Genomic DNA, 13,814 nt, shown 5'->3' with positions numbered 1-13,814 from the left:
GAATGATAATTTTTCATTAGCAATTTAACAAGTAATCATTTATGAGATAACAAATCTCGTTATTAGCTTTGAAAATTTCTCTTAATAATTTCATAAGTAAATTTTAGTAAAATAACAAATTCATATAAACTTTTGACATATAAGTTTTTGGTAATAAAAACAAGCAAATATTTTAAAAACTTATTTCATATTAAATTTCTTTAACAAGTTCTCATTGATAATTTAACAAGTAATCGTTTGTGAAATCACAAATCTCATTATATTTTAAAATTTTCTTTCAATTTTCATGTCAATATTTACCATAAGCTAAATGATTGCTTGTCATTTTTCAAATAACTACTTGTTAAACTACTAGTAAAATTTGTTTAAAAATTTAACGTGCACATGTTTTTATTGCCAGGAATGACAACTCCTCATTAGGAATTTAATAAGTAATCATTTATGAGATGACAACTCTTGTTACTAGTTTTAAAAATTTCTCTTAATAATTATATAAGTAAATTTTAACAAAATAACAAATTCATATAAGCTTTTGACATATAAGCTTGTAGTAATAAAAACAAGTAACATTTATAAAAATCACTCTGTATATAATTTCTTTTACAAGCCCCCATTGATAATTTAATAGGTAACCATTTATAAAATAACAAGTCCCATTACTAGCTTTAAAAATTTCTCTAGATAATTTGATAAAAAAAATTTAGCAAAATAACAAATTCATATAAACTTTTTACATATAAAATTTTAGTAATAAAGTTCATATATGAAGAGAAATTTTCAAAAGTGGTAACAAGACTTGTCATTTCAAAAATAATTACTTGTTAAGTTATCAATAAGAACTTGTTAAAGGAATTTAATTTGGAGTGATTTTTTTTTACATATTTACTTGTTTTTATTACCAAAAGCTTACATGTCAAAAGCTTATATAAATTTGTTATTTTACTAAAATTTATTTATCAAATTATCAAGAGAAATTTTCAAGGCTAGTAATGAGACTTGTCATCTCACAAATGGTTATTTGTTAAGTTGTTAATGGGGACTTGTCTTTTTGATGATAAAAACAAATAAGCATTTATAAAAATTAGTGCATATTAATTTTTTTAACAAGTCTCATTAGTTGTTTAATAAGCAGCTATTTGTAAAATGACAAATAGCCAATGTGATCTTAATAAATATTGGCATGAAAAGTAGAAACAAAGCTATATATATATTTGCATTATATGATTGAAAGGAATTGTTAGCCTAGTGGCTAATATTTTTTTTGGTAACCAAGAGGATGTGGGTTCAAACCCCACCTTGGCTACCTTAAAAAAAAAATTAATTTGTTTTCCTCACCAATTTAGTGATTGGCTAGAGCTCCTATTAGCAGTCTAGCCACCATCACTTGAGCTCCAATGGCCTGTTTGACATGGTGGTCTCGCCACCTGCACTAGAGCTCCAGCAGCCAATGACTAAGAAGATTTCTAAAAAAATGAGAGGCACTTTTGTCTTTTCACACTAAAACTTAATTACATTTTGGTTCCTTGGTCCTATTGTAATATTTCCCTTACCCAATCATATTTAACATTCAAATCTAAGGTAATCAAGGAAACAACCCAAATAAGATTGCAAAGTTTGTAATTTGCATAAATGGGATCCTAAATTTTTATAGTTTAAAACATATCAAAATCACTTATTATACTTTTAATCAAAATAAAATAATGTTTCAAAAGCATAGGATATCTTAGAGAAGTGAATGATTTGAAAACAGTTGAAAAATATCAAAAACTAAAAAATAGAGCAATGCGCCATAGTGTGTTGCATGTTTTTGACAGCCACTTTGCTATCATTTGACAACAATTTCGGGAAACTTTAGATGTGCCCTAATTCTCCATCTGAGGTCTAAATGTGGTGATCTAGTTTTTTATGAAAAGCTCTTTTTATAAACAAAATAATGGCATGTTGTACTTTCAAGTTTAGTTATACAAGGAAGTTGAATACTAAAACACATATTCAAACCATTTCCACAACTCAAAGGTGTCCAATACTCCATACAAGTGCCAAATGTCATTCCTAATACCAAACCATCCTTAGTGGACTTATGACTACTAGTGTAACACACCAAATGCACATTACACCATAGTATCAAATTTTCACTCCTCAACCCCCTTTAATACCAAAAACAAAATAGAGATACTTTAGCATTGTATTTCAAAATCAACATTCACAGTTATAATCAAATGAATATCCCCATACTTGTACTAGTATTTTGGCCCTATTAATAATTTAACATCAAGCATACAACATTCTAGGGTCTAAAATACATCTCAAATTCATTAAAAATAATATAATACAAGTGTAAACAAAATGCATCATAATTGATAATATTTAAACTATTACGCAAAATAAAATGAGGTCAAAGAAGCTATACAAAAGGAATCCTAGATTCCTAAGCCTTAGAAGTCTTTCCTTTTTCTATACCAGAGCTAGAGCCTGTAAAGTATTGAAAGAAAGGTGTGAGTCTAGCTACTCAGTAACTAAGGTACACCTATCATATACAATTGTATATCAATTGAATAAATATACATAAATGGAATTGATTACCCCAAATATACTTTTACATGCCACACAAGTTGTCATTTCACAATTTATCTAATTTTAATACTTCTTATCTCAAATCACAGGGTACATTGCCACAAAACACACAAACATGTAACAATGATCTAATTTATTAATTCCATACACATTGCCACAACACCAATAACTATTTGACAATGACACGCTCACTATTACAACTTGTCACAAACTTAACAACTATATGACACATCGGGTAAATACATATGCATAATTGATTCCACCTTATACACTCTTTATATCTTCCAACTGAAACTATGGACTATAATAACAAACAAGACTTCGTCTATGTGATTGGACTACCTAAGCTCACCAATTATGAGGTGGACTTAGCCAACGATCACAACACTCTCTCAGATTATGGATTCCCATACTCTCAAATCTGTAGGATGTTGTATACCCTAAGCTAGCCTTGTTAATAAAAAGGTAAAGACCATATGGTATACACTAAGCTAGGTTCTAATCCCTTGACAAACTATGGGACAATCTCTCTACAAATAGTGGGATAAGGCTATGCTTTCACGTACTTGAAGGTAGCCGTATATACCATATAGACTTTATCTACTCCTCTCCTTAAGCAAACTCACACCAACTAATCATACAATGTACAATACTCAATTATTTCTCAATTTTATTATTTCAATATCAACATGTTGGGTTTATGATAATACACCTCCTAAGTGAGCATCAATATTATATTCACAACACTATCCACTTCCATTCTCAATTTTATACTCAATTTGAATTCTCATTTAGCCTCACATGTCATATCCATACACCAATACCACGGTAACTAATTATAAGAACATTCAACCAAATACAATACTTCAAATATCTATCCTTACAATGACAACCTTTCTATCATATGATTAACATGTCCATGGTAACTAATATTGACCAACACCAAAATCATCATTAACTTCATTCAAATCTCCAGGCATTGAGACATTAGGACTGGAATGAGAAAAACCAGAACCACTAGCAACATCAGGCAAAGATGGGGGCTCTAGAACATTCATATATTCATCACCTACAATACAACAAATAGAAATTAATACTAATGAATGGCATTTCAAAAAATTCATATACTTGTATTAAACATGATAGTAAATTTAATAAACCTTCATAATCCCTCTCAAGGATTAATGGAGTAGCTATGGTTTCATTGTGAATGACATTTTCAAGATTTGCAACTTCTTGAGAATCAAACTCAGGAGCTGGCTCTTCCTCTTCTTCAGCCACCCAAAAGTCAATTTTGTCAATTGATTCATAATCAATGGGATCATAACTTTTATTTTTCCTCAATTGACTCCTTGAAAAAAAATAAAATAATCAAATATGATAAACAATAATAAAATTCATATTCAATTATAAATTATAAAAGCATTGCCATTTAAAACTCTAATTTTTACCTATGCTTCAATCGCAGATTATAATTTGTAAAAACTAAATCATTCAATCTTTGATGTTGTAATCTATTTCGTCTTTTGGTATGGATGCGTTCAAACAAACTCCAATTTCTTTCACAGCCAGAAGAAGAAGAAGTTTGGCTAAGAATACGCATTGCAAGAGTTTGCAATTCTGGAACAGAACCTCCATAGAATGACCACCATTCATCTGCAAATAAAAGACACTTAGTTAGATGTTAATCATATAATAACTAGAATTACCATGAACATGTTAAATAATAAATATGAATACTCACAAGGATCTAATTTCTGAGCTGCTCTTTCACATGAAGTTTTGTCAAAAGATTATTTACGATCACGATACAAGCTCAATTGCTTCATCATTACAATATAATCAATTTCTTCACTTTCATTTGACTCAAACACATCAAGCATTGCATCCATTAACCTTCTCTTGTGAACAAAATTCTCATCATACAAGAATGCAGGATTCAACAAATATGCCGCTGCATGAAGATTTGTCTTAAAGTGCTTATCCCATCGAGCTTGAATAATGCTTGTGTAAGGCTTGTAATAATCTCTCTTATTGTTGAATGTTGCCTTAATTGCTTTTTTTGCCCTTTGCATGCCTTCATAAACATAAGGCAAAGAAGGCTTCTCATCTGAATCCACAATTCTCAACAACTTTATAAGAGGAGATACAACCTTCACAATTTCTAAGCAATCACCCCAAAAGCCATTATCTAATATGATGGCAGTAACAATTATTCCAGCTTGAGTCTTTGACAATTTGTGATCCACAAAGTGCTTATCAGTCACCAAAGCTTGCAAGTCATGCTTATGCATATATATGCTATGCAACGTAATAAATGTAGTAGCAAATCTTGTTGCACCAGGACGTACAATTTCTTTCCAACCCGATCTTTTCCTTAGCCATGACAAGAAGATCATATGATTATAAACAAAAACAGTTATCTTTGATGCCTTAGTTGCAAGTGCTGACACATTGTCCAAGCTTGCTATATCTTTTAAAGTAAGGTTCAAACAATGAGCAGCACAAGGTGACCAATAAATATTTTTATATTTTTCCTTAATCAACTTGCCACATGCTACATAATTTGCAGCATTATCAGTCACCACATGAACAATGTTCTTAGGACCAACCCACTCAATCACTTCACAAAACAACGAGAATAAAGTCCTAGCATCTTTTACCAAATCTGATGCATCAACAGATTTCACAAAAACCATTCCATGTGTAGAATAGACTAAGAAATTAATCAAAGTTCGCTGCCTCACATCTGTCCAACCATCAGCCATGAGTGTACATCCAGTGTTTTTCCATTTAGCCCGATGACTCTCAATAAGTAATTGACATTCTTTTTTCCAATCTGTCAACAAATTGACTCTAAATTCATAAGCATTAGGGGCTTTAAACCCTGGCCCAATAGAAGCAATAGCATCTATGGCTTTTTGAAATGAAGGGCAATCTAATGCATTAAATGAAATGCAATTGATGATAGCCCATTCAGCAATAGCCATTTTTGCATTGTACTGTGCTTCTTTTGTTGCAAACACACTTTTGATGCCAGGCTGGGAACCAGGAGTTGTCCTAGGGGCAAAATAATTCTCAACTGAAATAGTAGAAGCTTGCCTCTTATTGGCACCTCTCTCAAGGACTATCTTAATTGGAGTAGGAGCAATTGGATCATTAGTTTCAAGGTCCCCTATGTCTACTTGTTCTTGTTCTTGTTCTTGTTCTTTTCTATCATTAACCTTCCTTTTTCTCCCACCTTTCAAAGACTCTACCATTCTGTGACGTACATCATGAGGAACTTTTTTACAAGAAGCTACTTGACCACTTACACCAGCAAGATGTTGCTTCATTCTGTTAATCCCACCTCCTCCATAGCTTGATGCACAATAAAGGCAAGTATATATATTTTTCTTGCCTTCTTTTCTTAAGGCAACATGTGCCCAAGCAGGATCAGTTTTTCCACGCATAGATGGGGCCTCATATGTTGAATCATTACCACTAGGAGGGGGATCATTGGAATTAGAGGTAGGATTCTCATTTCTATCACTACTACTAGGATTACTTCCAATATCCATGATCAATGCAATAATTATATTTTAACCTGCAAGCTAAAATAATGACTAAGCTTCAATTTCATTTTTCCACACAAATGCTGATTAGTCATATTCAGTGTTGACTGCATAGTTTTCAAGTTTGGCCACAAAGAAAGAAGGAAAAATAAGAAGCTAGATATGCCCTGTCTATAACATAGTGCAATCCGTAGTTCAAAATTAAGATAGAAAATCACAACATTTTTAAAATGCACACACAGTATGAACCTGAGCAGAGGATAAAACATATGCCTTGAGATTGCAATCTATATAATAGCAATTCACGTGCAAAGATCTCATTTTCCCAACCAACATATATAACCCCCAAATCATCAACAAGATAAACAGATCACAGAGCAGGAAAAGATCAGAAAGCGCCATCAATAATCCCTATTTAATTTTAAAGGGCTTGGACATGATCGATCTACAAAGTCATGAAGCATAGGCTTGAGCTGTCAGATTCAAAGTCCTCTCCATACTTACTTGAAATATTAAACAGAACCATAAACTGACATTATATTGTCAAACAAGATCAAACACAAAATCATTACCAGAAGAAAGCCTAGATCCGAAGCCAAGATCAAACATTATATTATCAAAGCCACAGATGATTATGAAACTAAACCAGTACATACATATAGCTTCATTTCCGAAGCAACATAAAAGCACAAATTAACAGTAAAGAAACCTTAAAACCAGAAAAACACAAAACACCAGAAAGTTTCACACATACAAAATGATCTGCCAAACAAGCAAGAAACAAATCACTAGCAACAGAGTCGACCACTTAAGCTGAATCACGAAATAAAAAACAGAGTTGTGCACGATCAATAGTAACTAACCTGAAGCAAAATGCGAGCTGCGTACACCGAGCTGTCACGAACTGACCGGCTGAGATTTCAGATCGATCAGGCTAAGAGACGGAAGTCGTACACTGAGCTAAAGGAGAGATCGAACAGCAGAGATAGAGAGAGAGAGCTGGAGAGGACGGATGGTCGGAGACAGGGAAAGGCGAGAGAGGAGGGTCGGAGAGTAGGACGCTGATTAGGGCGAGAGAGAGGACTGAGGAGAGACGGTAAGACACAGACGTAAGTCACGAAAGGGAAAGGCGGAAAGCTGGTGCTGTCTGGCGTCCGTCTGCGTCTGGGCTTCATACCATGGGCTCTGGATTTGGACCGAAAGAAAATTAAAAAAAAAAACAAATCCCCCAAAACGACGTCGTTTTGGGGATTTTTGTCTGAAAAATCATGACCCGGTTAACCCAGTCAACCCATCGGGTTATCCGGGTTACACCGGGTTGACCCCGGGTTGACCGGGTTACACCGGTTCACCCCCTCACCGGTTTAGGAGTAAACCCAGACCGGACAAGGGACCGGGTCACCGGTTTCCGGGTTGACCCGGCCGGTCCGGTCCGGTTTTCAATACAATGATACCACCATATCACCATCATTTCACATATCACACATCATAAATTTTTCATTTCAAAGCACATTAATAGTTGGAGAAATTCATTTCAAATTCAACTTTACATTTAAGCAAAATCAGGATTCATAATACTAACATATGGTTTATAGCATGCTTTCACATTTAAAAATTCAATCATACATCCAAGTAAACCCATTTTCACATTCAAAATTCAATTAACAAATACTACTCAAAGTAGGGTTCCCCCAATTACCTCAAACTTTTGAGAGGTTAAATGTTTACCCCTCAATATCTTGCTTCCAAACTTGCTTTCCAAAGCCAAAGTGGTGCCCCAACAATTAATCTATAATTAATCAAGTCTAAATTCATCAACATTATTAAATGCATGCTTCCAACTCTAATCTTTCAATCTCCAAAACACTCAAAGCTCTCATTTCTTATCTATATGCTTATGCATTAGGTGTATTAACTTATATACATCCCCAACTAACCATTATAAATCTCACATTGAGTCATTAATGCCTTATTTTTAGTCATTAATAAGGCTTGTCAACCAAAAACTTATAAAATCATCAGTACTAGCTTTAACCAACCTAGACAACTCCCATTAACTCTATTTAAGTCAATGGATTAGGGCTCATAGCCTGTATATACTAAAAATCAACTTTACACTTCAAACCCTAGCTTTAAACTAGTATAGAGAGGAGGAGGTAGGATAGAAAAGACTTACATTAGTTATTAGGAGTTTCAAACCCTCTCAAATCCTTCCTAAAGTCGTGCCCTAGTAGAGCTCTCTTCATTCTCCTCATTTCTATTTTTTAACTCTTTTGATTTCTCATCAGTTCACGTCTCTTTTTGGTAAAAAATAGGCCATGCGTCATGGCTGACCATGCTCATACCATGGTGCATGTTACAAACCATACACCTTAATTTTCTCTCCCTTCTTAGCCTGCATGGCCAGCCTCAACCCCACATCCTAAGGTCATTACTAAGCCTAAAAAGGTTCCTTAATCCTCTTGAACCATTCCCTACATCAATTTCATCAAATTAAACTTGATTAATTCATTACTAACCCAAGGATTAAAATTGGGATGTTACATTTGCAGCATGATTTCAAAATCATTTAGTCCTTCTCAGTAAATAAAATCCTCCATAGTTCCTTCACTATTCTTCCTTTGAAAAATAGAAATTAGGGAGAAATTCATTACTGGACTATAGATAGCTTTAATTTAAACCAATCCTAAACAATTCTAAAATGACATTACAAGATCAAAGTATTAATTTGAAATTATATTGTGTTAAAGTGACTAAAATGCCCTCCAACTAGTATTTTTTTTAATAACTAAGATCCCAAACAAGTAACACTAAAATATTATATAAGTATACTTCAAAGGTCATGTCCTGTGAATAGTACATATGGGCATTTCAGTTTTTTTAGGTTGCATTTTCAATCTTCTTCTCATTAGTTTGTTGCTTTATGGGGTCATTCTTGATACTTTACTTTCTATTGTTCTTGTCCTTTGGTCCATTCAAAGATCCTTTGTATAACAAGAGACTCCTTATTTCAATAATAATTAAAATATTCAACAAATTTGTATAGAAGCCCAATAAAGGAAAAATATTTCTTCATCAAAAAGTGTTAATTTTCATTTTGATGATAATAAAGAATTATCAATATATTATAGAAATGTATCCAAAAGTCATCTCTTATAGAAAGCAAATTTAGGCATTTTAGTTATTTTAGGTTGCAACTTCAATCTCCTTTTCATCAATTTTTTTATGGGGTCATTTTTTGTACTCAACATTCTATTGGACTTTTCCTTTGGTCCATTCATGCATCCCCTAGATAACACAAGACTTTTTTATTTTAATAATAATCAAAATATTTAACATATATGTATGGTAGCATAATAAGGAAAAAGAACTTCTCCTCATGACCAAGTGTTAATTTCCATTCTAATAAGAAATACCTTCCTTAACAATACATAATAAAAGATCATGTATTCTGGAAGTCATCTCTAGTGAAAAGTAAATATAGGCATTTTAGTCTTTTTAGGCTACATCTTCAATCTCCTTCTCATATGTTTGTTATTTTATAGGGTCATTCTCAGTACTTTACCTTCTATAGATCTTGTCCTTTAGTCCATTCAAGAATCCCTTGGATAACACAAGACTTTTCATTTTAATAATAATTAAAATATTTAACACACCTAGTATGTGAATAAAAAAACTCTTCATCACATAATGTCAAAATCCATTATTGTGACAATAAAGAATAAATATATTATAGAAATGTTTTTCAAAAAACATCTCGTGAGAAGTAAATCTTGGTATTTTAGTCCTTTTATGTTGCATCTTCAATCTCCTTGTCATCAATTTGTTATTTTACGATGTGTCATTCTTGACACTTTATTTTCTATTGGTCTTGTCCCTTAGTGCATTTAAGTATCACCTAGATAACATGAGACTTTACATTTTAATACAAATTGAAATATTTAACACACTTTTATCTTAGCTCAATAAGGGGCAAAACTTTTCTTCGTCACAAAATGTTAATTTCCATTATGATGATAATGAAAAGTCATCAATATGTTATAGAAACATATTCCAAAAGTCATCTCCTGTGAAAAGTAAATATGGGCATTTCAGTCATTTTAGGTTGCATCTTCAACCTCCTTCTCATTAGTTTGTTGTTTTATAGGGTCATTCTTGGTATTTTACTTTCTATTGGCATTGTACTTTGGTCCATTTAAGTATCCTTGAATAATACAAGAATTTTCATTTTAATAAGGGTTAAAGGTCAAAAATGTCCATGAAGTGCACACAAAAGGCCATAAATGACCCTAAATTAAGAGTCATTTATATCCCTCAACTTAAAAGATTCCATTTCTCAACACCCTCACATTGAATATATTAAACATCCCTTTATAATTAGTGGAGAAAACAATTTTTTTACATTTATTATTTCTGCCTTCTCTCCTTCTTCTTCTCCATACCTGCACGTCTTCTCCATACTTGCAACTTGTAACATGCTGAATTTTGGTTTTTGCATTAATATTGATTAGGGACTAAATTAGTGATTTAATGTAGAATTAGGATTCTGGATAGTAAAGTGTTATTTTGACTTAATGGGATGTTATATGAGCATATATAAGTAGAAGAAAGAAGTTTCGAAGCAAAATATGCAAGCATAGTGAGGATTACCTTAGTGTGCCACATGCTATAGCAGAGGATAGCTGCATTACAGCACATGGTATAGAGTTTTGATAAGTGATAACGTATCGAGCTCATAAAAACGAAAGAGGGATCAAGAAAGGAGAGATTTGGCATGGAAGAGAGGCCAACTAGGACAAAGAATTTCAAGAGAATGGACGATATTTCTAACCTATTACTTATCGGGTAAGTCTTGTACTGCCTTAACATTTAATTTTACCCTATTTTCTCTAAGTTTTAACTATTAAGAAACTGAATTCAAAAGTTTTAAGGAGATGATTTCTTACCTTATAGTAATATAAAGGTCATCTGGGATTAAACTAGTTTTTTATGACTAGTTTGAGTTGGAACAATAAAACTTTGAAGCTATAGGTATCATTTGACCTAAGCTAGAGATAGGAATGGGAAAAATTTGATAGTAGGTGTGTTAGCACTAATTGAGTTGTAATTGAGAGTAAGGCATGAAATGGGCATATATAAGAGGAACAGTAGTGATTAGATGTTTAATTATGATAAATGTCACTTTTTGTCAATGGTTAAATTGATTTTGGGTTCCTAAATTTATGTAGATTCTAGCGTGTGATGTGTAAATAGCGAAAAGAAGCTCGAATAGGGTTGTAGAACACAGGTAAACCTTTTTATTAAATAAAAGGGTTGAAATAGCCATATAGTTTATTATGTTTATTAACTATTATAACTGTGTAGAAGTAATTGTATAATTGTGAAATGGTGATTTTGTTAGTTTTGTGCATAGTTTTGCATTGTGAATGATTTTAGCATGAAATTAGATTTGTGAAAGGAATGTTTTTTTTACTTTATTTATATATATATATATATATATATGAATGTATAGTATGAAAGTGTGGAACTGTAATAAATTGTGTAAAAAGCATGATCATTGGGGGTGAGAGTTCACTCGAGATATGTAGGGATGTGTGTGTATGGAGATGTGAGTGAAAAATCTATATTGTCAGGCTAGCACCATGGTATATCTGGTGTAGCATTATACAGGCTTGTACCACGGGCTATCCGATACAGCATTATATTGGGACTATTATCATGGGACATTCGGGTAGTTTGGCAACTCCTTAGTGCCTATTAAGGTGCAATTAGGAGTCAACGATGCCTCCATCACAAGTATATAATGAGGGAAGCCATAGTCTGTAAGTGGGATAGGTTACCTTTAGGTGAGTATTTCTCCCACCAAAAGTATGCTCGGGTCAATGAGTGATTAATCTAGTAAAGCCTATGGTTTCATGTCGAGGTGCATTGGTTGTTCGGTGACTAGATGATCATGTTAGTGTGGTATTTACATGGAAATGCTTGAAAGGAGGAAATTCCTACATACTTTAATGTATAATTGCTATTACTCTAGTTTTGTTACTTTAACATGGTTATCTGTGGTAATAGACATTAAATGAACTGTATTAGTTACTGAGATTTTGATCTCACCTGTGGTTATTTATATTTAGGTTTGAGTAGTAGTGGTGTAAAGGGAAAATACATAAGATAAGTTGATATCTCTCAAAAGCCTTTTGTAAGAATTGGTGTAATAAATATATATATTGTTAGTTATAAATTTTGTATATAAGTTGCCATAAGAATGATTTTGTTGCGCATATACATGTTTGGTTATAAATGTAAATGGAATTCTAATATCCTAGCCCACTATTGATATATGTGTGTGGATGTGATGGAGATGATGTTATGGGCTAGTAGATATGTTTATGAGTATGTTTATATGTATATTATGAAATTTAGCCTAATGTGATAATGAGAAAGAAATAAATGGAATTTTGTCTAAAAGTGTGAAATTGATGGGTTTACAAGCCAAAAGTCTATATGTGTAGTATATGTATATGTAATTAGTCAATTAGGTAATGTTTGTCCATTTAGACATAGTTAAGGTGCAAAAAGTGGGCATGGCTTTTGGTTTCAATTGGAGATGATCAAGTGATAATTTTTGACTTAGAATGGTCAAAATGCACTTAGGAGTCTAACTTTCAAACGAGATATTAGATTTATACGAAATTAGTGTCATTAGTTAAATTTTGAAATAAGCTTCATGTGTAATGTCCACCTTGACATTACCAAAATTCACTACACAATCATAACAAACAATCATAATTAGGAGCAAGGATTGCTCCTAAGCTCATATTATCCATATAAGGGTTAAAATTAATAATCTTTTAAAAATAATTGTGGAATAATTAGAATCCCATAAAAACCCTTTTAATTGATAGTTGGAGCTCAAACTTAATGACTTATAAAGGTATTGGAAGCATAAAAAAGTTTTGGGAAGTAAAACACTTCAAAACAAGGTCAAAAATGCCATTTTTGAGTGTTTTGGGTTATGCGTCATGGCTCGTGGTCTATGTGCTATGGCATATAGCACAAAAAGCCAAGTTCGCTCGCTGTACCGTGCGCCGCAACTCACATGTCCATGACAGTAATGCTGTCATGATAGCTTTTCAAGACGAACTTCAAACGTGCACCATGTTTGCATCTGATGCCTAATTGGAGTGATTCAAGTGCCTACGTGAAGCTTATTCAATAAGCTAACTAATAAGTTTCATTATGATCTGACACCGTATGAGAATTTTAGACATTCAGATGCAAAAGTCAATTTTTAAATAAATTTTCAACCATCCAAGTACCCAAACTCATAACTCATACCATTAACCCATTGTAAGGCTTGAACCAAGTTCAATGGACCAAAATACACTTGAGTGAGCTTTCAAACACACTAAAAGATACTAAATGCAAAATTTAGCCACTCAATGGCCCTTTCACTCAATATGGCCAAAACACATAATCAATATTGCAAGTACTATTTAGCCTTTATTGCTATATAATACACTACAAATACATTATCACCACATAGATAAAACATTCCTTTCACTTGTATTAGTATTTTAGCCCATCACCACAAAAATTTCCACATATTCACATCATATACAATATTAGGCTAAAATATAAAACAACATAGTATAAAACAAGTGCAACCAATCAAAAAGATATGCATTC

At 32.6% G+C, this 13,814-nt stretch overlaps 2 protein-coding genes across 2 annotated transcripts; both read right to left on the bottom strand.

The window, feature by feature from the left end:
* Positions 1-3,429: 3,429 nt before the first annotated feature.
* LOC129315390 (uncharacterized) lies at positions 3,430-4,533 on the bottom strand. Its single transcript, XM_054959037.1, has 4 exons — positions 4,319-4,533; positions 4,026-4,230; positions 3,735-3,925; positions 3,430-3,643 (listed from the first exon to the last, which is right to left on the bottom strand). The coding sequence occupies exons 2-4, from the start codon at positions 4,175-4,177 to the stop codon at positions 3,501-3,503; spliced, it is 486 nt and encodes a 161-aa protein (XP_054815012.1). The 5' UTR covers positions 4,178-4,230; positions 4,319-4,533; the 3' UTR covers positions 3,430-3,500.
* On the bottom strand, positions 4,368-6,026 carry LOC129316449 (uncharacterized). The gene has a single exon (XM_054960877.1). It carries the CDS (start codon positions 6,024-6,026, stop codon positions 4,368-4,370), a length of 1,659 nt encoding a protein of 552 aa, XP_054816852.1.
* Between the last annotated feature and the right edge of the window lie 7,788 nt (positions 6,027-13,814).

This window comes from Prosopis cineraria, unplaced genomic scaffold, assembly GCF_029017545.1.
Source record: "Prosopis cineraria cultivar Desert tree isolate PC_DT_omini unplaced genomic scaffold, ASM2901754v1 PC7, whole genome shotgun sequence".
Classification (NCBI taxonomy): Eukaryota; Viridiplantae; Streptophyta; class Magnoliopsida; order Fabales; family Fabaceae; genus Prosopis; species Prosopis cineraria.
The sequence above is the reverse complement of the archived record's forward strand: the minus strand, read 5'-3'. Positions and strand labels throughout refer to the sequence as shown.

Bases quoted from the DNA above. Each gene is read 5' to 3' on its own strand.
- LOC129316449 (XM_054960877.1), bottom strand. From the start codon at position 6,026: ATGCGTGGAAAAACTGATCCTGCTTGGGCACATGTTGCCTTAAGAAAA.
- LOC129315390 (XM_054959037.1), bottom strand. From the start codon at position 4,177: ATGCGTATTCTTAGCCAAACTTCTTCTTCTTCTGGCTGTGAAAGAAAT. The intron at 3,926-4,025 runs GTAAAAATTAGA...TTTTTTTTCAAG, and splicing joins AATCTGCGATTGAAGCATAG to GAGTCAATTGAGGAAAAATA. The intron at 3,644-3,734 runs GTTTATTAAATT...GTTGTATTGTAG, and splicing joins CCTTGAGAGGGATTATGAAG to GTGATGAATATATGAATGTT.